The sequence below is a fragment of the Somniosus microcephalus genome, chromosome 20 (genome assembly GCF_052327205.1).
Source record: "Somniosus microcephalus isolate GS21.2 chromosome 20, FLI_Smic_1.0, whole genome shotgun sequence".
Classification (NCBI taxonomy): Eukaryota; Metazoa; Chordata; class Chondrichthyes; order Squaliformes; family Somniosidae; genus Somniosus; species Somniosus microcephalus.
Genome location: NC_141006.1, coordinates 65,034,177 through 65,058,947, shown reverse-complemented (window position 1 = coordinate 65,058,947; position 24,771 = coordinate 65,034,177). Strand labels below are relative to the sequence as shown.

Here is a 24,771-nt window from a genome sequence, read left to right as displayed (position 1 = left end):
GCAGCAATGTTCTTAAGGGAGGACACAAAAGTTACAATACAATCATTTTGTGAAACTACAAGTATAAAAAATTGACTACCCAAAGTGATACCATTCTCAGAGATGACCATCAACCCAACCAGTTATTAGGGTTGGAAAGTGAATACGAGGTGGCATATGCCTTCATCTGAAATGTGATAGTTACAGAAATTCCACTTAAGAGCAAATCTAATTTGCCATCAAAACCTATCCCATCATGTTGGGCAAGCCAAATGCAACCATCCAAACAAACAAATGATTTTACACAATAGAGAACTGATAGTATCCCCACATCAATGGGGCTGTGGTGGAAAGGGTGGACAGCTTTAAGTTCCTCGGAGTCCACATCACGGAAGACCTCTCCTGGTCCCTCAATACCTCCTCTCTGGTGAAGGCGGCCCAGCAGCGCCTATATTTCCTAAGGAGGCTGAAGGGATGTAACCTGTCACCCCCTGATCCTCTCTAACTTTTACCGCTGCACAATAGAGAGCATCCTGACGAACTGTATCACAGTATGGTATGGCAGCTGCAGCTACTATGACCGGAAAGCCCTGCAGTGGGTAGTCAAAACTGCCCAATGCATTACCGGCACCCGGCTACTGACCATAGAGCACATATACCAGAAACGCTGTCTACAGAGGTCACGGTCCATCATCAAAGGCCCTACCCACCCCAGCCAGTCTGTTCGCCCTCCTGCCATCTGGGAGACGCTACAGATGCATTCGCACCCGTACGACCAGATTTAGGAACAGCTTCTTTCCCAGGGCTGTCATCCTACTGAACTCCACAAATAAACTCTAAAGCCTGCACATCTGCCAATGCACTTTATTATGGTTATGTTTATGTTAATGTATTACAAGCCAAATGTATGTTGAATGTTTAAATGTCTTAATCCAAATGTACTCTCTCGGGAGCCGCAAGCCTACATTTCGTTGTACTGCACTTGTGCACTAACAATGACAATAAAAGTTGATTTGATTGGATAGTAAGAATTTACTGTAACTCAAATGCAGAGGTACAGATTTAAAAGTTGGTGCAAGAATAGGAAAAAAAGATTTTATTTTGTGAAAAAAAATCAGGAATTTAAAGATTTCAGGTTATGTTTGGTCATCTAGAGTGAAACACATAGGCTGCGATTCTGTTCGTAGAGGCGGGTTGGCATCTGGAACGGAGCTCAGCAGGTTCTGGACCCGCTGCCGGCCCGCAGACACAATTTTGGTTTAATTGGGCTAATTGAGCCCGCCATGTGGGTTACCCGCCCTCATCACAAGGTGCGGGTCTTTTCAGCTGCTCGGCTGACGCATGTGCAGCCTCAGTACTTAAGCGGGCTATTCCACAGTTACATCTAAAGTCGTTTATGCTGCTAAATATGTCTGCAGAGAGACAGAAGGCAGCTCCCCGGTTCAATGAGGAATCACTGCATGTACTTGTTGAGGGAGTCAGAGCTCGTCATGAGGTCCTGTACTCAGGAGATGGAAGAAGGAAACCTCCTCAGCAGACAAAGGCAGCCTGGCTGCGAATAGCCGGGGAGGTCAATGCCAGACGCACCTGGATTCAATGCAGGAAGAGATTCAATGATCTCCTGCGCACAGGAAAAGTATAAAAGCACAATTCCCTCAATTCTGCTGTGCCTGTCATCACATCCCCATCACTTTGCATTGTCAACCCTACCCCTGCACACTCACTCAACCCAGCATCACTTGCACCATCAACCTTCCCTCTCCAGATGTACAGAATCACTACCCCATCTAACCCTGCACCACTCACACCCATCCTCATGGTTATGCAATTACAACTAGCAACTCAAAAAGGAGGAACTATCCATTCTATACACTCATTCCATCACTTTCACTGAAAATCCAATTCTTTCCCTCATTGCAGGAATAGAGAGCCCACAATAAGAGGGAGAACAGGAGGAGGACCACCATCTGTGGCACAGCTGACCAACACGGAGGAGGCAACTCTAGGCATTGCTGGAGGTCCTGAGGAGCTTGAAGTGGGGGACGGAGAGATGGGCTCAGTAGAGCAACCTGGTGACAGAATTCTTTTCCAAACATCTGATTCGGCATTCATGAGTGACAATTATGGGATCTGATGATCATGACTACATTTATATGAACATGTGCACAATGGTATGTGTCTGCAATCTACAGATCACATGTATAACTCATGTCTTTACTCTCCCACAGGACCATCAAGTGCCCCCTCCCTACTGTCCAGGAAAAAGAGCAGGACTCCTCCTCACAGGAACCTCCATCCTCTGAGGTAACAGCGTCAGCAGAAATGAGTGCACCCAGCACCAGCGCAGAGACACACACCTCAGTGGGTAGTTTGTGAGATAGAGTAGGGTTGTCACCTGGTGTATCACAGCTCACAAGTGAGCATGAGCAGATGGTGGAGACAAGAACAGCAGTGGAGAGTCCTCGTCTGAGGCCGCAGGGCGCTCAAAACTCTGCTCAGCTGCATGTAGACACCGAGCCTCTGGGGCCATCCAGGAATAGAGCGGTCCTGGTGCTTCAGGAACAAGTGCAGGAGGCTCTGACTGGGTTAGCAACCACGCTGACTGCGAGTGTGCAGAGAATGGAGGAGTCCATCTCAAACATGAGCAATGCCATGGTGCACAAAATGGTGAATGTGGGTTCCACAATGGAAAGGATGGCAACCTCCATGGAGGAAATCAGTCGCCAGAATCAAAACAACATGGTGACTCTTCTAGATAGATGGTCAGCTATGGAGGGTAGATGGGCATCTATTGTGGAGAGGACCCAGAGATACATGACATCCCAGTTATGAGGACTGTCAATACAGAGATGGGTCCACATGCCCCCACTGATGTGCAGCAAGGTGCTATCCAGCTACTTGCTAGCAGAGGTGCAGCTGGCCCATGAGAGGGATGATGGTGGGAGGGGACATGCAAATAAGGGCTCCTCTCCAAGAGTTCAAACTTCCATCCCCTTGCCAACCCCTCAGTCAGAGCCCCAGTTGAGCATCCAAGCAGTGATGGCCGAGTCTGCCCGTGCAGCCACAGGAGGCAGACTTTGGCGGGGCCTTCACAGGCACCAAAACACAGGATGACCGCCAAAGGCATCTAAGCAGGCACAGTAGGGGTGTGAGCAGACTGTCTCTACATCTGCTGAAGCCACAGGGAGAGCACAATGTAGAAGCACGCATAAGAGAAAGATGACACGTTAATAAGCAAAAGGGTTCTCAATTGGGTATTCTGATCGATTTAATTGTGAAGTTTGTTCTTTTCTTATGTTGGAATAAATTTATGTTGAAGGAAGGTTTGACATTGTTGCCATATATGTCCTGACCATGAGGTGGCACAGTGAAGGGCAAGTGCGCCTTTAAAATCCAGCAATGCAGGTGACAGTGGATATATAGAGTGAACACCATATACTTGCAGCCTAAACAGAATGCGTCTCCCAAATTGTTCAATCACCAACCTCTGACATTTGAAACTGACCAGATTGGAGTGCAGCTTTTAGACTGCAGTTGCAACTGTGAAGTTTCCAGCTCATTGGTGTTCACGACACACTTACTTAGCGTGTTCTCCAAACGTCGTGAAACCCGATCCAAAAAGTAGGAAAATTGAAAAATGGTGTCAAAATAGCTCTAAACAAGCAGTTAAGTGCCTTTAATCCCTTACCCGCCGCTTCACGTCGGGTCTGTTTTTAAAATCACAGACCCGACACTTGGGAAAGTGGCATGGAGGCGGGTTTGCAGTGTGTTCAGAGCCCGCCATCAATCATTTCGGATTTACCCTCTGACCCGCCTCCAAACCTGCCCTTGAGCGCCAGCAGAATTACGGCCATATTCTCTTGTGGCAGTGCTCAAGAGGCAAGAAAGTACAGCCCCCTTTCTCCATGTAAATGTTTTGTCTAATTCTTAATATCTTCATTTCTTGATCTTCCATTCCCCCTCTTCATCTCTCTGAATGGCTTGCTGTTGTCTCTACTAGTTTGTTCTTCCTTCAGGTCTCCTCTTTCTTCCTTGTGCTTATTTTCTTCATTGTTTGTTTGCAAATATTATTCGGCTTTTTATCCCCGTTGATCTTTTCCTTTCGCTCTTTTCCTGTAAAACCACTTCTATTTTGTTATTTAAATTTATTCTGATTGAATATTACACCACCAGATTTTCTGCTAAACTCTACGGGAAAGACATAGGGCTTGGGTCTCTCGCAAAGTAGAGAGGTTGAGTGGGCCAGGACGTCAGCACACTGTTGTGCTTGGAATGGAAGGATGTATTCAGGTTGCACAGAGAAGACACTGAGCAGGATGGGACTTCGGCATGTGGCTGTGCTCGGAGAGGAAGGGCGATATAATTTTACAGCCACATATAGGCTTGACAGCAAAGTTGAAGCCCATGGAATAAAAGGGACAGTGGCAGCATGGATACAAAATTGCCTAAATGGCAGGAAACAGAGAATAGTGGTGAACGGTTGTTTTTCAGACTGGAGGAAGGTATACAGTGGTGTTCCGCAGGGGTCGATTCTAGGACCACTGCTTTTCTTGATATATATTAATGACTTGGACGTGGATGTACAAGGCACAATTTCAAAATTTGAAGATGACACAAAACTTGGAAGTATAGTGAACAGTGAGGAGGATAGTGATAAGACTTCAAGAGGACATAGACAGGCTGGTGGAATGGGCAGACACATGGCAGATTAAATTTAATGCAGAAAAGTGTGAAGTGATACATCTTGGTAGAAAGAATGGGGAAGAGGACATATAAACTAAATGGTACAATCCTGAAGCGGGTGCACGAACAGAGAGACCTGGGGGTACGTGCGCACAAATCATTGAAGGTGGCAGTGCAGGTTGAGAAAGCAGTTAAAAAGGCTACAGGATCCTGGGCTTCATAAAAAGAGGTATAGAGTACAAAAGTGTGGAAACTATGATGAACCTGTATAAAACACTGTTTCGGCTCCAACTGGAGTACTGTGTGCAATTCAGGGCACCACACTTCAGGAAGGATGTGAAGGCCTTGGAGAAGGTGCAGAAAAGATTTACCAGAATGATTCCAGGAATGAGGGACTTCAGTTACGTTGATAAGACTGGAGAAGCTGGGGTTGTTCTTCTTGGAGCACAGAAGATTGAGAGGAGATTTGATAGAGGTGTTCAAAATCGTGAGGGGTCTGAACAGAGTAGATAGAGAAACTGTTCCCATTGGCAGACGACGTTCAGGCTTGGGCTGATAAGTGGCAGGTAACATTCACGCCTCAGAAGTGCCAGGCAATGACTATCTCCAGCAAACGAGAGTCTAACCACTGCCCCTTGACATTCACCGTATTACCATCGCCGAATCCCCAAACATCAACATCCTGGGGGGGTCACCATTGACCAGAAACTTAAGTGGACCAGCTACATAAATACTGTGGCAACAAGAGCAGGTCAGAGGCTGGGTATTCTGTGGCAAGTGTCTCAGCTCCTGACTCCCCAAAGCCTTTCCACCATCTACAAGGCACAAGTAAGGAGTGTGATGGAATACTCTCCACTTGCCTGGATGAGTGCAGCTCCAACAACACTCAAGAAGCTCGACACCATCCAGGACAAAGCAGCCCGCTTGATTGGCACCCCATCCACCACCTTAAACATTCACTCCCTCCACCACCAGTGCACCATGTCTGCAGTGTGTACCATCTACAAGATGCACTGTAGCAACTTGCCAAAGCTTCTTCGGCAGCACCTCCCAAACCCGCGAACTTTTACACCTAGAAGGACAAGGGCAGCAGGCATGTGGGAACACCACCACCTTCAAGTTCCCCTCCAAGTCACACACCACCCCAACTTAGAAGTATATCACCGATCCTTCATTGTCGCTGGGTCAAAATCCTGGAACTCCCTACCTAACAGCACTGTGGGAGTACCTTCACCACACAGATTGCAGCGGTTGAAGGCGGCAGCTCACCACCACCTTCTCAAAAGCAATTAGGGATGGGCAATAAATGCTTGCCTTGCCAACGACACCCACATCCCATAAACAAATAAAAAAAACAGGGTCGAGAATCAGAGGACACAGATTTAAGATGATTGGCAAAAAAAACAAAGGCAATGCAAGAAAAAACTTTTTTATGCAGCGAGTGGTTAAGATCTGGAATGCACTTCCTGAAAGAGTGATGAGGCAGATTCAATCTTATCTTTCAAAAGGGAGTTGGATAAGTCTCTGAAGGAAAAAAATTTGCAGGGCTACGGGGAAAGGCCGGTGGAGTGGGACTAGCTCTTGCAGAGAGCCGGCACCAGCTCATCCGGGCCAAATGGCCTTCTTCCGTGCTGTAACCATTCTATGATTCACAAGAACATAAGAAATAGGAGCTGGAGTAGGCCATTTGGCCCTTCGAGCCATTCAATAAGATCATGGCTGCTCATCTATCTCAACTCCACCTTCCCACACAATCCCCATATCCCTTAATTCCCTTTGTTCCCAAAAATGTATCGACCTCTGTCATGAATATACTCAACGACTGAGCATCCACAGCTCTCTGGGGAAGAAAATTCTGAAGATTCACAACCCTTTGAGTGAAGAAATTTCTCCTCATCTCAGTCCTAAACCTTTATGGACCTATATTGTACAGAAAATTGGAGATTAAAAAAACCGTGTACAGCAAGACCTGTGCTGCTGTATTAATCATAATTGAATGCTGCCTTCTCGCTGAGTTAGTGCTTTGACTCCAGTACCTACTCTGTACTTGGGCAAAATGAACCTCTGCATGTATAGATAAATGAACACCTAAAGCGCAACTCTGCTGTTGGAACAACAACGTATTTTTTAATGTTAAAAAGGAGCCAACTACTCTGTTGGGTTCTACCCACATGAATCAACACAGGTGCCTAGGATCTTTTTATTTTTGAAATTTAGAAAGAAGGCTTTGCACCAGATTCAGTTACATGACAGCTTCTGTGAAGCTCAATGTCTTCGAGGTGGTGCCACATTGGTTGACAAAATATATAAACATAATATAAAACTGGTAGATCCTTACCTTAATAATTCCATAAACTCCTAAGCCACTGACAGCAGTCATGAAAATGTCAAAGACAAGAGATGTAAAAGTGTCCACTGAAAGACATAGTGCATTGAAATTTATTAATCGAAAATGGCCGTGAATAGCAGAACTAAGCTGGGACAATTTATCAACAAGTCAAATAGGAGACTGCCTTAGCAGTGACGAGAGACAGGAGCACTGTATCCCTGGGTTACTCAATATCAAAAACACTTCCACAAAACTACACTTTAGATTAATTAGCCTGTATTTTAATAATTACAAGGTTGGGAACTGAAATTGTATTCAAGTAACTTGGTTTGACAATCAGAACATTTTGGAATTTGTGCTTCTTTGAGGCCAAGAGAATGGTTTAAATTTTGCTCAGCACTGTAGATTTGATCTGGATACGAGCCTCAGGACTAACATTCAGGATCAAGAGATACCAATCTTCATTTAACTTGATAGCAGCTGCCAAAGGTAAATATGTCACTTTAGCAGGTCTTTTGCTTTCCCTCTCAAACACACATTTCTCCCCCACCACCCATCCAAACTTCAGGCTCATTTAAATTTCTTTACCAAAAGAAGTTATATCTATTGCCAGGCTACATTACATTTATTTTCACTTCTGTTGTAGCAGTGTTAAAATAGAAAGTGGTACACCAAAACCTTTGAATTTTATATATTTTATTGTAATGTGAGATTGTTATCCACAATCTAGAGTGCTTAAAGAAATTGGCACTGTATGTGTGCACCATTTCCACAGTTTACTGCAGATTTTCAAATCTAATCCTCATTAAGAATTAAGACAAGAGCATCCAAGATATTCACTTACCTCTGTGAAAGGCGCCTTCGAAATGAATACCAACCAGAGACAGGTCTACTTTCGAATCTGGCCTAAACAATCTCACCAGTTCAAATCCAGCCATTACTGTCCAAATAACCTGTTAGAACACACAGCATTTTGCTATTACTTAATGCGTATATTAACAGTAGTCACCCAACATACATTGGTGAGCTACAAGATTTACAAAACTAGACACTAGTATCAATTCCAAGCCCTGGCGTTGCTTAATTGTGACACACATTTTATTTCCTTAAATTTCCAGTTAAAAATTTTATTCTGCAAAGATTTTTTTTTAAAGCTGTAGCTGTTGCTTTATTTCATAGATTAAGATTTCAACTAAACTTCTCCACAAAAAGTGGAGAAAGAACATATCAGTGAGTTGTCAAACATTTGCACAAATGATGGCGGGACAAATCCCGAGTAGGTTAGCTCACAAATAGTAGATATTGAAGGTATATTCTTGCTGCCTATAGCAGGCACTGAGAGATAAGAGTACTTTTATCTTTCAACCTTTATTATATATAAAAAGGTGTCATATTAAATTCTGGTGCAATTGTTTATTCTCATGCAAATAACTCAGGTCCACCAAACAGCAAAGGAAATTAAAAATACACATCAAGGTCTGACCTGATAGAAAGAAAGAAGAAAGAACCTTGCACAATGTCCCAAAGCACGTCACAGCCAATGAGATACTTTGGAAATGCAGTTGCTGTTGTGATGTAGGAAACACAGCAGCCAATTTGCACACAGCAGGATCCCAGAAACAGCAATTAAATAAATGACCAGGTAATCTGTTTTTTAGGTGTGGGTTGAGTGATAAATGTTGGCCCAGGCCACTGGGGAGAACGCCCCTGCTCCTCTTCCCTAGTGCCATGCAACCTTTTACGTCCACCGGAAGAGGACAGACGGGGCCCTGGTTTAACGTCTCATCTGAAAGACAGATAGGAGGACTTTAAGATAATGAAAGGGTTTGATGCGGTAGACATGGAGAAAATGTTTCCACTTGTGTGGTGGGGGGTGGGTAAAGACCAATACTAGAGGCCATAAATATAAAGATAGTCACTAATAAATCCAACAGGGAATTCAGGAGAAACCTTTTTTTTTTAAGCCCAAGAGTGGTAAGAATGTGGAACACGCTACCACAGGGAGTAGTTCAGGCCAACGGCATAGATGCATTTAAGGGGAGGCTGGATACGCAGATGAGGGAGAAAGGAAAAGAAGGATATGCTGATAGGGTTAGATGAAGAGGGGTGAGAGAAGGCTCGCGTGGAACATGAACACCGGCACAGACTGTGTTATAGGCTCAATGTAACTCGATGACTCTTGTGGTAACTTTGAAGGAGAATGTGACATCCCCAAAATATAAAAGAACTTCCAATGCCTCTGTATACTTTGCTCAGGTCATCTTGAGCAATGTGCTCCTGATCTCTACCAGAAATGTTTAGCTTTGAATTATCTATTTTCTCAGTGCTGATTCTTTCATTTCATTTCCACAACAATATTTTACCAAGGTAAAGGCTGCAGTAATACACACAAACCTGGCAGATTCTAAAGTAACAATGGGGCAGAGTTTGCGGTCGGTATGCATCATACGGTCTTTGAAATTGACCGCAAGTTTGGGATTTCCGCATGCGCTAAATCCCGAACTTGCGATCTGTCAAGTTCCAACTTGACAGATCATCCGCTGCGACTGTCAAATCCTCATTGCTGGCGCAGAGTTGGGCTAATTGCCCACCAACTGCCCAGCAATTACGCAGGAAAATTTTACGGCTGGTGCAAACAGGCACAGGAGCCTGTTTGCACAGCGTAAGGGGGGGGGGGGGGGGGGGGTTTTAAAAAGTAATATTTGCCCATACTGTTTTAATAATCAACATAGCTTTGTATTGCCATACAAACACTGCCATTACTTTATATTGTTCTCACTCCGATTATGAATTATTCCCAGCAACCAGACTTTTTGCATAATGAAGTAACTGGATATTGTTGAAACAAGGTTTGCTGCCTAATTTTTTTCCCTCAACTCCCTTTGAATAACTTGTTTTTATTCATTTCACTATGCAAGTAAAACTGGACAGAGCTCGAAAAGGGATCAGTGTTTACGGATTTCTTTCGGAGGTCAGCGGATAACCTTAGCTACGCCGTCGACCACAATTTCAGGGCCATTATTGTTTCTAATCTTAAGGACTCCCGCTGAAACTTACATCCAAATATTTTAATTTTATGCTTGTTGTAAATTGATGACTGTCTAATTTCTTTTTAAAAAAACACACGTAATGTTGTTGCAGCTTATAACATGCGGGGTTATCTGTTACAGGTCAAGAATGGAATAGTCGTGCAGAGGAATAGTCGTTAGATCAGTTAAGATGCACAGGCAGAGAGAGAGATAGCCGCAGAGAAAATAGATAGAATTTTAGATTGTATTACCAAGAGCATCACGTGCAACTTAAGGAATATGTTTAGAATATATAAATGGTAACAAGGTCACATTTCAGCAAGTCCTCCTACCTTATACTTTACAAAAAGAGCCTATGTAGAAAAACTGACCCGTCTTAAACATACAAAACAGGTCCACACGAACACCAAACACGTTAATGATGCAACCTTATGTGCGATTCACTCATCCTCAAACCATGCTATTTCCTGGGAGAGGCAGTGCAACTAATTCAGGAAAAATCCTCTCCAACCTCCCCAAGGCAATCAAGCAAGCTCTAGAAGACCATGCTAGCCCATCACAAATCAAAACTAAATTAGCAACTCCCCCTTTAACTGTCAATGTCCTCTTCTCAGGAACTTGTCAAGTTCCCCTTTAAAAAGGGCTGTAGTGATTTTATATTCACCACTACTAGGTAGTTAGTGGTAAAAGGTGATAACACTGAAAATAAATACTTCCTGACCGCTAACCTAGCTCTTTGCATACAGATTTTATAGTAATGGCCACTAGTTCTACTATACTATCCATTTCAAATAACCTATCTAACTGGACTGTAACCAGTCCTGTAATCATTTTAAAAACTTCAATCATATATTCTCTAAGCCTACATTTCTTAAAAGTAAACAACCCTAATTCTTGGAGCTTATCCTCATAATTAAGTCTTACTTGGTAGAATTCTGGTCACCCTCCTATGTACCGTCTCTATCGCATCGATAGCCTTCACTATGTGCAGGGACCAAAACTGACAATATTCTAAATGCAGACGTACCAGAACCTTATATATTCTAAACATATTCCTTAAGTTGCACTTGATGGTCTTGGTAATACAACCTAAAATTCTTTTTATTTTCTCCACGGCTATCTCACGCTGCCTGTGCATCTTAACAACTGATCAACGACTATTCCTCTGCACACCCCTTTCTTGACCCGTAACAGATAACCCCGCATGTTCAACATTCACCGGCTAGACCGAACAAAGGACTCGGGGAAGAATAGAGGGGGTGGAGTATGCTTTATGATCAACAATTCTTGGTGTTCCGACGTGGAACTACTTACATCTTCTTGAACACCTGATGATCAAATACCGACCCTTCTACCTCCCGAGAGAGTTCTCATCCGTGATCATTACAGCGGTGTATATTCCACCACAGGCCAACGCAAATAGGGCACTAAACGAGCTGTATGGGACCATTAGCAGGCTTGAAACTTCCCATCCAGAGGCTGCATTCATCGTGGCTGGCGATTTCAACAAAGCCAATCTGAAGAAAGTACTGCCTAAATACCATCAGCATATCACCTGCCCAACGCGAGCCAAGAACACACTAGATCACGTTTACACTCCGTTCCGGGATGGATACAAGGCCCTCCCCCGGCCTCCCTTCAGCAAATCAGATCACGACTCCATCCTGCTGCTACCCACCTATAGGCAGAAACTGAAACAGGAAAAGCCTGTGATGAGATTGCTACAACGGTGGTCGGATCAATCAGACGCTATGTTACAAGACTGTTTTGATTCCACTGACTGGGATATGTTCCGGAATGCCTCGGACAATGACATCAACACATATACAGATTCAGTCATTAGTTTCATAAACAAGTGCATAGATGACGTTGTTCCGAGGATTGTTGTACGAACATTTCCCAACCAGAAACCATGGGTAAATGGCGATATCCGTGCTATGCTAAAAGCACGGTCCATCGCATTCAACTCTGGGGACATAGCTCGTACTTTGATTTCTTGTACTCATCTAAGAAAAACCATCAAAAATGCAAAAAAACAATACATGGATAAAGTGGAGTCACACTATCATAGCTCAGATTCGCGAAGGATGTGGAGTGGACTACAATCTATTACAGACTACAAAGGGAAACCCAGCTGTGTCATGCCCAGCAATGCCTCTCTCCCGGACGAGCTTAACACTTTTTACGCCCGGTTTGAGGCCAACAACAACTGGCCTGTTACAAGGGCGCCCGCGGCTCAGGACGGCCGGGTCTTCTCAATCTCCGTGGCTGACGTGAGCAAGACTTTTTAAAAAGAGAGTGAACACCCACAAAGCATCCGGTCGTGTCCTTAGAGAATGCGCTGACTAGCTGGCAGCCGTGTTTACGGCTATATTCAACCATTCACTGTACCAGTCTGTAGTCCCCACCTGCTTCAAGGTGACATTTGTTTTTTTGGGGACTGGAATAACCAAAGTAACCTGTTTAAATGACTACTGCCCCATAGCACTCACTTCTGTCATCATGAAGTGCTTTGAGAGGCTGGTCAAAACCCACATCAACTCCTTACTAACTGACACACTGGACCCACTCCAATTTGCTTACCGCCCAAAAAGATCTAGGGATGATGCCATCGCCACTGTACTGCACACTGCCTTATCACACCTGGATAAGAGGAACACCTATGTGAGAATGTTGTTCATTGATTATAGTTCAGCATTCAATACCATTATCCCCTCCAAGCTTGTCAACAAGCTCAGTGAGCTAGGACTTAACACCTCCCTATGCAACTGGATCCTGGACTTCCCGACAGGCAGACCCCAGGTGGTGAAAATAGGCAGTAACACCTCAACACTGATCCTGAACACGGGAGCTCCCCAGGGTTGTGTGCTCAGCCCCCTGCTGTACTCCGTTTACTCACGATTGCGTGGCCACGCACAACTCCAACTCCATCATCAAGTTTGCTGATGACACTACCGTTGTAGGCCTGATCACAGATGGCGACGAGACAGGCTACAGGGAGGAGGCAAGAGCTCTAGCAGAATGGTGCAAGTACAACAACTTCTCCCTCAACATCAGCAAAACAAAGGAGATGATCGTGGACTATTTCTATTAGTATTTTAACATTGTTATGACATATTTATTCCAATGTTGGGAGGACTCGTAAAAATCAACATTTCATTGTGCAGTACACACGTCTGCTGCATATATGACAAATAAAATTGAATTGATGTTATAAGTATGCCTTGGAGTTTCCTAACCAAGTGCATGACACTGCACTTGTGCGCATTAAAGGACAGGTGCCACATATGGGACAGTCACCCAACTTATCTAAATTGGCCAGCACCCTATTAGTTTGGTCTGAATTAATAACTCCCGTGCACATTATTGCAGCATTCATCAATTTAAGGGTTCTGTTTACTCCTTCCTCAGAACCATAAATGATGATGAACAACAGTGATCTCAGTACAGAGCTCTGTGGAATTCTGCAGATAAATGGGTCCCAATTAGACCCATGACATTAATATATGCAATCAGATCAAACTTCACTAATCGATCTCGTAATTGGCTGAAAAGGATTATGCATCACATTTTCAGCAAGACATAAATTTTAAGTGATGCAGTCCTTCCTTTGAAAATGGATGAGGGTGTCTGCAGTCTCAGAGATCCATGCAAGTTCAGAGAGGAAAAAAATGAAGATAGAAAAAGACAGGATAGAAAACTTTGTATTTCACGAATACGACGATGACAACAACTGGTATTTATATAGTGCGTTTAACGTAGTAAAATGTTCCAAGGTGCTTCACAGGACTGTTATCAAACTAAACTTGACAATGAGTCACATAGGGATATATTAGGGCAGATGACCAAAAACTTGGTCAAAGAGGTAGGTTTTAAGGAGCGTCTTAAAGAAGGAACAGAGAGGTGGAGGGGTTTAGGGAGGGAATTCCAGGGCTTAGGGCCTTGGCAGCTGAAGGCACGGCCATCAATGATGGAGCGATTAAAATCAGGGATGCTCAGGAGCCAGAATTGGAGAGTGCAGATATCTCAAAAGGTTGTGGAGCTGGAGGAGATTAGATAGGGAGGGGCAAGGTCATGGAGGGATTTGAAAACAAGGATGAGAATTTTAAAAATCAAGGCGTTGCTTAACCGGGAGCTAATGTAAGTCAATGAGCAGTGGGGTGATGGGTAAACTGGACTTGATGCGTGTAACAATAACTAAACCAACATGAGCTTCACGCCGTGCAAAGTGAAACATTTATGGAAAAAAGTTTGGCTCAGAAGTACAAAGTTCTCTGGAAATACTATAAAGGGTATATAGGATTTTCTGTACAGCAAACCAAGGTGATGAGAGAAAATACAATTTCATTTGTAGAATGCTTAAAAGGAGTCAAGCAAGCCTATCCTTGACACGGCATGGTTTTTAAGCTATATAAAAAAAAATTGCTAAATGCAAGGCAATGATGTGACTCAAAGCACATCTTATTGCTTGCATGTAATGGTATAAAATATATACAATTATTCCACTCAAATCTAAGGTTTGCCAAGCAAATTTTCCATTGAGATAGTGCATCATATATTCTGCTTCCACCACTGTTTCTGGTAGGGTACTCCACATACTAAAAAAACTACATAAAAACATTCTCCTAACCATTCCCTTTGTTCTTTTGTTGAGGACTTTCAATTTCTGCCCTCTACCCACCAATTTAACCAGTGGAAGTAGTTTTCTCCTATTCACCTCATCAAAACCCTTCATAGTTCAACAACGTCAGTCAGATCTCTCCTCTTAACTTTCTCCTAGTAAAAAGAGCCTCAGTTTCTCCAGTCTCTCCTCATAATCAAAGCTTCTCATCCCTGGTATCATCTTAGTGATTCCCCACATTCCCTCCATGGCCTAGACATCCTTTCTAATGTAATAGTGTGCCCAAAACAATACAATATTCTAGCAGCAGTCTAACCAATGATTTGCATAGGTTTAGCATTGCCTCTCTACTTTGTAGTCTATACCTCTATTTATAAAACCCAGGATCCCATATGCTCCTTTATGAATTTTTTTAAATTCCTTTAGCAAGAGAAAAATAAAATACTTTGAAGCCAATTGTTCTCAATATCCATGCTACTGTGTAGCATTAGAGTTACTGGAAAATAAAATTGCCATTAAGCAAGCAAGGCTCAAGGCTACATGCTACACACAGAATGCTAAAAAGACAATAATTCTATGAAATGTGATTCTAACTTTAGAATAGTACAGCATAGAAGGAGGCCATTCGGCCCACTAAGTCTGTGCCGGCTCTTTCGAAGAGCAATCCAGTTAGTCCCATTCCCCCGCTCTTTCCCCATATCTCTGCAATTTTTCTCCTTCAAGTGTTTATCCAATTCCCTTTTGAAGGCTACTATTGACTCTGTATCCACCGCCCTATCAGGCAGTGCATTCCAAATCCTAACCACTCGTTGTGTTAAAAAAAAAAAAAAAAAGTTTCCTCATGTTGCCGCTGGTTCTTTTGCCAATCACCTTAAATTTGTTCCCTCGCGTTAGAAGACCCTTCAGCCATTGGAAACAGTTTTGCTTTATTTACACTATCTAAACCCTACATGATTTTAAACACCTCTATCAAATCGCCTCTTAGCCTTCTCTGCTCCAAGGGGAATAACCCCCAGCTTCTCCAATCTATCTACGCAACTGTAATCCCGCATCCCTGAAACCATTCTAGTAAATCTCTTCTGTACCCTCTCTAACACCTTCATGTCCTTCCTAAAGTGTGGTGCCCAGAATTGGACACAATACTCCGGCTTGGGGCAAACTAGTGTTTATATAGGTTTAGCATAACTTCTTGGTTTTTGTACTCTATGCCTCTATTTATAAAGCCGAGGATCCCATATGTTTTATTAACTGAAATAAAAACAGAAAATGCTGGAAATACTAAGGGCGGTCTGAAAACAAGTTTTCTGAGGTTGTAACTAGAATAGATAAGGGGGAACCAGGGGATGTGGTGTATTTGGATTTTCAGAAGGCATTCGATAAGGTGCCACACAAGAGGTTATTAAACAAAATTAGGGCTCATGGGATTGGGGGCAATATACCAGCATGGATTGAGGATTGGTTAACAGACAGAAAACAGAGTGTAAGAATAAACGGGTCATTTTCGGGTTGGCAGGCTGTAACTAGTGGGGACCGCAAGGATCAATGCTTGGGCCTCAGCTATTCACAATCTACATCAATGATTTGGATGAGGGGACCAAATGTAATATATCCAAGTTTGCTGATGATAAAAGCTGGGTGGGAATGTAAGTTGTGAGGAAGATGAAAGGAGACTTCAAGGGAATATAAAATAACAGAAAATGCTGGAAAAGCTCAGCAGGTCAGGCAACATCCGTGGAGAGAAATTTGAGTTGACGTTTCGGGTCGAACCCTTCTTCAAAACTGGAAAGAAAAGAAACTAGATCGAAGGCAGGGCCGCGATTGGACAAAAGAATAAAAGAAACAAAAGAAGTAAAAGAGATTAGAAGCTAGACGAGATGGTAATAGGCTGAGATTAGGTGTAAAGTGTACTAGCAGGGCAAGAGATAGCTGCCAGGTGTGAGAGAGAAACAAAAAAGGGGGGGGGGGGAAAGGAGTGGAAAAATTACAAGAAAAAATGTGTAATAGGGGCCGAGGTTATGATCGGAAATTGTTGAACTCGATATCGAGTCCGGAAGGCTGCAGAGTGCCTAATCGGAAGATGAGGTGCTGTTCCTCGAGTTTACGTTGAGCTTCCGTGGAACAATACAAGAGGCCAAGGACGGTGAGGTTCGAGTGGGAATGGAGCGGTGAATTAAAATGACAGGCGACCGGAAGCTCGGGGTCACCCTTACGGACTGAACGGAGGTGTTCCGCAAAGCGGTCACCCAATCTGCGTTTGGTTAAGTGAGTGGGCAAGAACATGGCAAATGGAATAGAATGTGGAGAAATGTGAATTTATCCACTTTGGTAGGAAAAATAGAAAAGCAGAGTATTTTTTTTAAATGGTGAGAGATTGGGAAATGTTGGTGTTCAGAGGGAGCTGGGTGTCCTTGTACACAAATCACTGAAAGTTAACATGCAGGCACAGCAAACAATTAGGAAAGCAAATGGTATATTGGCCTTTATTACAAGAGGATTTGAGTATAAGAGTAAAGACATCTTAACTGCAATTATATAGGGCCCTGGTGTGACCACATCTGGAGTATTGTGTACAGTTTTGGTCTCCTTACCCAAGGAAGGATATACTTGCCAAGAGGGAGTGCATATACTTGCCAAGAGGGAGTGCAATGAAGGTTCACCAGACTGGTTCCTGGGATGGAGAGATTGTCCTATGAGGACAGACTGAGTAGACTAGGCCTATATTCTCTGGAGTTTAGAAGAATGAGAGGTGATCTCATTGAAACGTACAAAATTCTTACAGGGCTTGACAGGGTAGACACAGGGAGGATGTTTCTCCTGGCTGGGGAGTCTAGAACCAGGGATCACAGTCTCAAAATAAGGAAATAAGGAGAAATTTCTTCACTCAGAGGGTGGTGAATCTTTGGAATTCTCTACCGCAAAGGGCTATGGATCCTCAGTGGTTGAGCATATTCAAGACAGAGATCGATAGATTTTTGGGCACTAAGGGAATCAAGGGATATGGGGATAGGGCAGGAAAGTGGAGTTGAGATAGAAGATCAGCCATGATCTTATTGAAGATGGCCTACTCCCACTCCTATTCCTTATGCTCTTCAGAAGATCAAAGGAAACTGCAAAGGCGTATTGATAAGATGGGGGACTGGGCTTAAAAAAATGGCAGATGTAATTTAACGTCAGCAAGTGTGAGGTGATGCATTTTGGCTAAAAAAACAGCAGTAATTATATTCTGAATGAATAGCCAATGCTGTGGAAGAGCAGAGGAATTTGGAGGTACAAATTTACAAAAGACTTGCATTTATATAGCACCTTTCATGACCAGCAGATGTTTCAAAGCACTTTACAGCCAATGAAGTACTTTTGAAGTGGAGTCACTGTTGTAATGTAATGTAATACAGAACATTAAAGGCAGCATCTCTGCTGATAAGGCTGTTAAAAAAAGCAAATCTTTATAATCAAATCAATGGAGTATGCAAGCTGCGCTCCAAAATGCATGACTTCACTAGGTCAAATAATACTCTGATCAAAACAAGGAAATTTTCTAAAGCACATTAGTACTCCACAGTGCATGTGATTTTTTATGATTAAATTACAGTTGATCTCCAAATTAGAAGCACTTGTAGTCTGCTTCCAACTTCCATCATTCATTCGGCTTTAATTATTGACAAAGTCCAGATGACTTTTTTTTAAGTTACTGAAAACAAAGGAATCCGAAGGTGCACATTTTCTCTACATATATTAAGTTTTAATGACTGACATTTTATTTTCTATACCATAATTTCAGCCAAAATCCTGTTTAATATATCCTTTATCCAATGACAAGGCCCAACAATACAAGTGATATGCTTGACCCACCAAGCATAATGTCCAATTGGGAGTGAGTGTGTGTTTTGTATTCCTCATTGGGAAGGTAAAGCAGTCCCAGTCAATGCAGTGGTGACATTTACTATTTCTGTCATATGTGTTACATGCATGATCTACCTTCTGAATGGCTGCTGGTGAACATTCCTTGATAAAGGCTCAGCACAGCGAAAAGTGTGAAGCAGAGATAAAGGCAGCCAGATCACTTGAGCCAGTTTGGCTTTGAGAACAGCAGGAATGAACCCAGGGCCAAGATCATATTAAAAGATGCCTGGCTGATGGATTTTAAGACCAATTTGTTGCAATATTCTAATGTCATGGTGAAAAAATGAATTAAACCAGATATCTATTCTGAAGCAATTTATAAACACCTTTCACTTTTTCCCGTGAAGTGGGTGGGAAGGGATAATGTTCAAGATGACTTCATCAAGGTTTATAAAAGAGAAGGTACAGGCAATGACAATGAGCACCTTACAGGTTTAACAGATGAAGCACAGTGACATTATTGCGAAAATTAAAAAAATGAAAATACCTTACTAGAAACCACTAACCCCATAAAAAAATACAATTTTTTCCCCCAAAACAGGGGGAATTACACAAAGGACATGTATTTTTTTTGTTGTAAAAACAAAAGTACACTATTTATTCACAAGGGTTAAAAGTATACCCTTTATTCAAAAGTATTAAAATAAAAATGTACCACTTTTGCATTAGAAATCCAGTTAATATTTAAAAAAATCTTTGATCATAGGAACAGGTAGGGCAGGCTGTTGGTTTAATATCACGCGTGGTTTAATATCACGCGCTGTTTCGCGCTCAGGGACTGGTTAATGTATATTTTATGGGTACTTAAAAAATATATATTTTTTTTAAAAAGCTATTAAAAAAATTATTGAAAACTTGACTTCAAATTTCAAAGAAAATCTGTTTGTAACGGCAGCGCCCCGCGCGAGCCGGGGGGAGGGCGGCGCTCGCGGCCGGCGACCGTTATATAAAAATACCGCCCAGACCGGCGCCAAAAATAAAACACACGGGCGACGCTCTTCAAAACCCCCCAAAACAAATGGTAATCCTCACAGCCGGCTCTATTATTAATATTTTTTACAAGTACAAAAAAAAACAAACGCCGCTTACTGTGGGAGCACCATTTTGTCTTCCTCCCCTCTCTCTCTCTCGTTACCTCCCTAAATCTCCACATACAAAAAAAAAGTTATTTATTCTTCTTTATTTAATCCCACTCACCGTGTAAGAAGCGGCCAAGATGATGGTTCCAGTTCGGACATGGCAGCAGACACATCGGTGACTGCCACGGTAGAGGTTGGAGACAAATCGCACCATGTTTTTGCTAATCCAGATGAATCTTTTTGAGCTTGTGAACCAATATCACGCGGCTGACCCGCTCTCAGCGACCCGTTAAACGGCGGAGGATAGAATTTACAGCTTCGCCACTTCCTGCTTCTATCTCTCATATCACATGACAACAACAACAAGATGCACACACTTCTGTTTTAAAGTTTCGTAACCTTTTTGCTATTTTGTTTCCCCATCTCGCAATGTGAGGTGAATTTAATAACACCAGCCCTGTTAGTGTTAAAAACATGTAATTGTTATTTAATAGCATTTTAGATATGACATCATCTGCCAGATTTAGATTGTCACCATCCAGCATTTCGTCTATTTTATGTCATTTCCACACCCAAATCAAACTGGTGATACGGGCCTATGTTATTTTATGTATGTATGGTCTTCTGGCAAGGCAGTTCTCAAGTGTGAATCAATCTGGTTGGCTGGCCCTTTCCTTTGGTCCTTGCTTACCAAAATGCATTAAAATAAAACCCTCCAAGCTTTACCAAAGCAAAATGAAAGGGTAAACGATTTCCCAAAATGTCACTTGGTAAACAGGTATTACCCAAAACGATTTACCACAGGATTGTAGACAAAGATTTGTGCAGTGCATCCCTACAATTCTGGGTCTCCCACTGTTTAGATTCATAGTGATATACAGAAGGGTAGTGCTTGTTCAAACTTATGTCACTGCTTTATAGATTTTATCTGTTCTAAAATAAATCTCTTTGCTTCCACCTGCCAAAAAATACACAACCTTGTGCTACAGACAGATATAGCATATGCTGCTGTAACCATTATTTTGGTGAACAGCAATGGCTAGTTTTATTGCAGTTTTCAGAGTGCGTTATTCTTTACAGTTCTGAAAGGGGGTAAGTGTAGATGTCAATTTTCACACAAGGTCCTACCTATGGGCATTTGTAGGTGGTTATATAACCTTAACCATATGACAGTGCATAATAGTGCTTTTGTTTAAATAATACTAACAATCAGTTAATGAAAATAGAATACATCTGCTCACTTTCTTGCCTTTTGCTTGTAAAGAAGTGCAAAATTCCCATTTTGAACGTAGGTAGATTTTGAGCAGCTATACACAACATACAGAACAAACTCAATCAGTAGACTAATCACTGCTAAGCATATGTATTATAATCAGGTAGAAAAGGTAAGACAGTTTACCTTTAGCTATTCTTTCATCCTAACCTGCAGCAAGATAATTGTACTGTATTGCATAGTCTTGGGTATAATTCTATGAGTCAACGATTTATCTGTTCTGTCATAAAAAAACTTTAAAAAAACTTGCATAGTTGATTCAATAATTATTGACCCAGAAAGTCAGCAAAAGCTTTTTCATTTTCTCAGTACATAATACTTGCTAATCATCATTCACATCAGGAGATTCCCAAGCTTCAATGGAACCAGAAGATTTAGTTTTAAATGAATAGTTGACAGATTTTTTAAAATTAAGAAACCTAGATGGAGTACTATTAGCTAAGGTTGAAAAGAGAAGGAGAAAGGACAAGATAAATCAATAAGTCATACTTCATCAACTTGGTTTTTCAAAGCTTGTAGGTGATGGGACCACTGAGGAATGAATGAGTGCTGGGAAAGAATAAATTAGATTAAGAGCCATTGCAGTGACTCTTGGTTTTAACAAAGTGAAGATGCAGATAGAAAGAAGAATGTGGACATGTTTGATGCTCAGGAGCAGCAAGAGAAGAAAGTTCAGAGAAGTAATGACCATAGTAATATTGGTAGAACAGAGAAAAACAAGAAAAGCTATGATGGACAGAGAGTCTGGCCTCTTTTTTTGTTGAACCAATTAACTGTAACTTAATAGAACTTTAAATAAAACTTATCAAATTGAATTAAAATTACATCGGCCAGGGAGATGATGCACTCCAGTCCCCGCGGCTACAGAGAGTCTGGAGGCTAGAGGTGTGAGAAGGATTACCTATGAAATGATGGGATTTTTTCTTGAATCCTGTCCAGGGGTAGAAGAAAGATATCAGCAGAGCCTCCCCAAATTTGGGAGCAGTATTGAAAATCTTGGATGGGCTTGGACTCTATAGAGAGCTAAGAGTGACAGAGGGGAAAATAAGCAATAAACACAAAAGAAGAGACCAAACGTCTTGGCGGCACATTTAACAATGGTGGAGATATGTAAATCCCATTTGAGAGCAGGATATATAGGTCAAAAATGAAGGAGGATTAAGGTGGAACTATCAAAAGTAAGAGGTGGTAGCTGTTAGTTGAGCCTACAAGAGACGTGAATAAACCCTTTCTTCAAAGAATTGAAAGATCATTGATTTTCATCACCCCAGTGAAGGATACAGAGGAGAGTAAGAATTACTGATTCAGCTGTTGCACTGCGAAAGGAATGAAAGTTCAACATCTAATATGGTATGAGCTATGGGATTTCCATCAAAAAGGTAACTAGATTTACTGAACATTTTGTAGCTTTGACCTTAGAATTTCTACTGCTCTGTATCTGTCAGATTCTGAATACAGAGCAAAGTTCTCAAATACAGGAAATCTATGTGTCCTTGATGGCACTGGTGAAAAGGAGCTTATGTAGCAGCTAAATATTTTTGACATACTGATTATATGTATCCTTGGAGAGCTGGATAGCACAAGGAAAACCAAAAGTTCAGATTTGAGTATGGCAGCTGGGTGAGAAACATGAAATAAACAAATAATTTTTTTGACAGTCTAGACAGCCCTTAAATAGTATCAAAATCTGAGAGGCCAGCATATTGATGCACCTTATTAGTACTGTGAAGTAAGCCTAAGATCAGTTCTAAGTTGTAGGAAAAACAGTATAATCTCAAAATGCATAGACAACTGAATTATTTCACTGCATATGTTGTCAAACATGTAATTAATGAGAAGTTAATGAAATTAAATTTTTCATAATCACAACATAATTTAAAATATAATTAGCATTGTTAGCTCCCTTAATTTAAGCACATTTATAAAATGATGATTAATTACATATGTTACCGTATGCATATATAATGTTACTTCAACTACCAAGGAAGAGATCAGTTTCAAATACAGATTAAAGATCTTAGAAATAGAGCATGAGATGAAACTAAATTAACCAACCTGCAGCTGCAGTGATTTTTCCTATGAATTAGAGCATGTTGAGTAATTCCCCCATCAATGTTGTGAGAAAATGCACGGAGTGATTTGGTACAGAGCCATATGGACCTGAAGGTTCCAGGTTCCAACATAGGCTATGCTGAGATTTCAACATGGGTGGCATGGAGGATGTTACAAATTGGCCTTAGTGTTCCTGAGCTAAGCGGAGGGACCAATGTTCTTGTTCTTGATCACCATCCATTGCTCTAGCTGAAAAGTGTGTGTGTATGCCTCAGGTGAGGACAGGATCAGTCTAGGTCATGCTGACGAACATTATCAAATATAACGCTGATACTCTAGATTTTAGGGTCAGCATTATTTTAGTGGCAGCAGTAACCCATTTATTTTAACTAGTTAACACCAGCATTAAAATAATGCTAATCTGAAATTCCAGGCAGCAGTGTCTAGACTATACATACAGATCTAAAATATTTAGTAGCATTTAGTAGTTGTGCAAGTGGTGGACTCTATGACTACCACCAAAATATACTTTTATTTTTTAAATAGGTTTTTAACCCAATGTAAGAAAGGCACAGTTGTGATCAAAAAGGAAAATACATGGAAGCCTGTTCATAGCATTTGTGCTTATAGAAACAGTTTCTTTCTCACATTTCTAAGCGAAGAGGAAATGGTTCCTTCAATTTCTGGTATATGCTCTGGCCATTTCTCTCAGAGCAGCAAAATGAAAAATAACAGTGACTGTGCAAAAATGCACTTCAGGAGCACATTTCGGCATCTTTGGCCAATTTAACACAGATAAGGTTTGGTATTGAAGTGTTGTTTTTGGAGTTAAAGCGAACTAGCCTAGGCACCAGCTGAAGTAAGATTTAAAAATGAGCGTAACAGGGCACATTTAGTAGAACGCAATTGCGGCAGCAAAATGTTTAAAGTTGAAATGTACTAATTATTCGTATGTTTAATTGCAGAAATGACCATACCAGTTTAGAGAGATGAAACTTACAAAAAGAGACACTGACATAACCCTTTTCTGGAAAAACGAAACTTAGTAGTGGTCAAGAGAGAGAATGACTCGTTTCTCAGAAATCACATGTCCTGATGACTCATTTCCAAGAAATCAGAGGGGCCACAGGCCCCTGCAGTGAAAAGTGAAACTTATGTTATAGGCTACCTTGTAGAAGTTAGACACACCTAGTTAGTGATTAATGTATAGACTTTTAAATCGATTGGACCTCTGCAGTAGGAGGTCTCGGAATATGTGTATAACTGTGTAAACCTCGAGATTCGGTGGAGTTGGAGCCTTGTGTTGGGACGCAAGAGCCACAGCTCCCCAGGCCTGAGTAAACCGTTTTAACTTCAATTAGTGGTCTGTCTTTCTTTCGACAAGCTAGTGACGTCGACCTTGTATATCACTTGGTCCGCTCTTTGGGGGCTTACATCACCAGCTTTGGACACAACAATGGCACACCCAGCCCAGTCGACCCTGCAAAGCCTCCTCACTAACATCTGGGGACTTGTGCCAAAATTGGGAGAGCTGTCCACCAGACATAGTCATACTCACAGCATCATACCTTTCAGCCAATGTCCCAGAATCATCCATCACCATCCCTGGGTACTTCCTGTCCCACCAGCAGGACAGACCCACCAGAGGTGGCAGCACAGTGGTATACAGTCGGGAAGGAGTGGCCCTGGGAGTCCTCAACATTGACTCCAGACCCCATGAAGTCTCATGGTTTCAGGTAAAGCATAGGCAAGGAAACCTCCTGCTGATTACCACCTGCTGCCCTCCCTCAGCTGATGAATCAGTACTCCTCCGTGTTTAACACCAC

At 42.0% G+C, this 24,771-nt stretch overlaps 1 protein-coding gene and 1 long non-coding RNA gene across 3 annotated transcripts in view; one reads left to right on the top strand and one right to left on the bottom strand.

The window, feature by feature from the left end:
- The window catches only part of LOC147103355 (lysosomal-associated transmembrane protein 4A-like), a 36,034-nt gene extending 16,053 nt beyond the window's left edge, over positions 1 to 19,981 (bottom strand). Inside the window, exons 1-3 of one of the 2 annotated variants that reach the window (XM_085962855.1) lie at positions 19,739 to 19,981; positions 7,836 to 7,944; positions 7,001 to 7,077 (exon numbers count right to left, since the gene is read on the bottom strand). In XM_085962855.1, coding sequence (XP_085818981.1) covers positions 7,001 to 7,077; positions 7,836 to 7,944; positions 19,739 to 19,834 — 282 coding nt within the window. In that variant the 5' untranslated portion in view covers positions 19,835 to 19,981. The remainder of the gene's footprint in view (positions 1 to 7,000; positions 7,078 to 7,835; positions 7,945 to 19,738) is intronic. The other variant, XM_085962854.1, reaches the window with a different exon arrangement.
- Positions 19,475 to 24,302, top strand: LOC147103354 (uncharacterized). Its single transcript, XR_015072945.1, has 2 exons — positions 19,475 to 19,562; positions 23,911 to 24,302. It is a non-coding gene; the product is annotated as an uncharacterized LOC147103354 (long non-coding RNA).
- Positions 24,303 to 24,771: the final 469 nt, after the last annotated feature.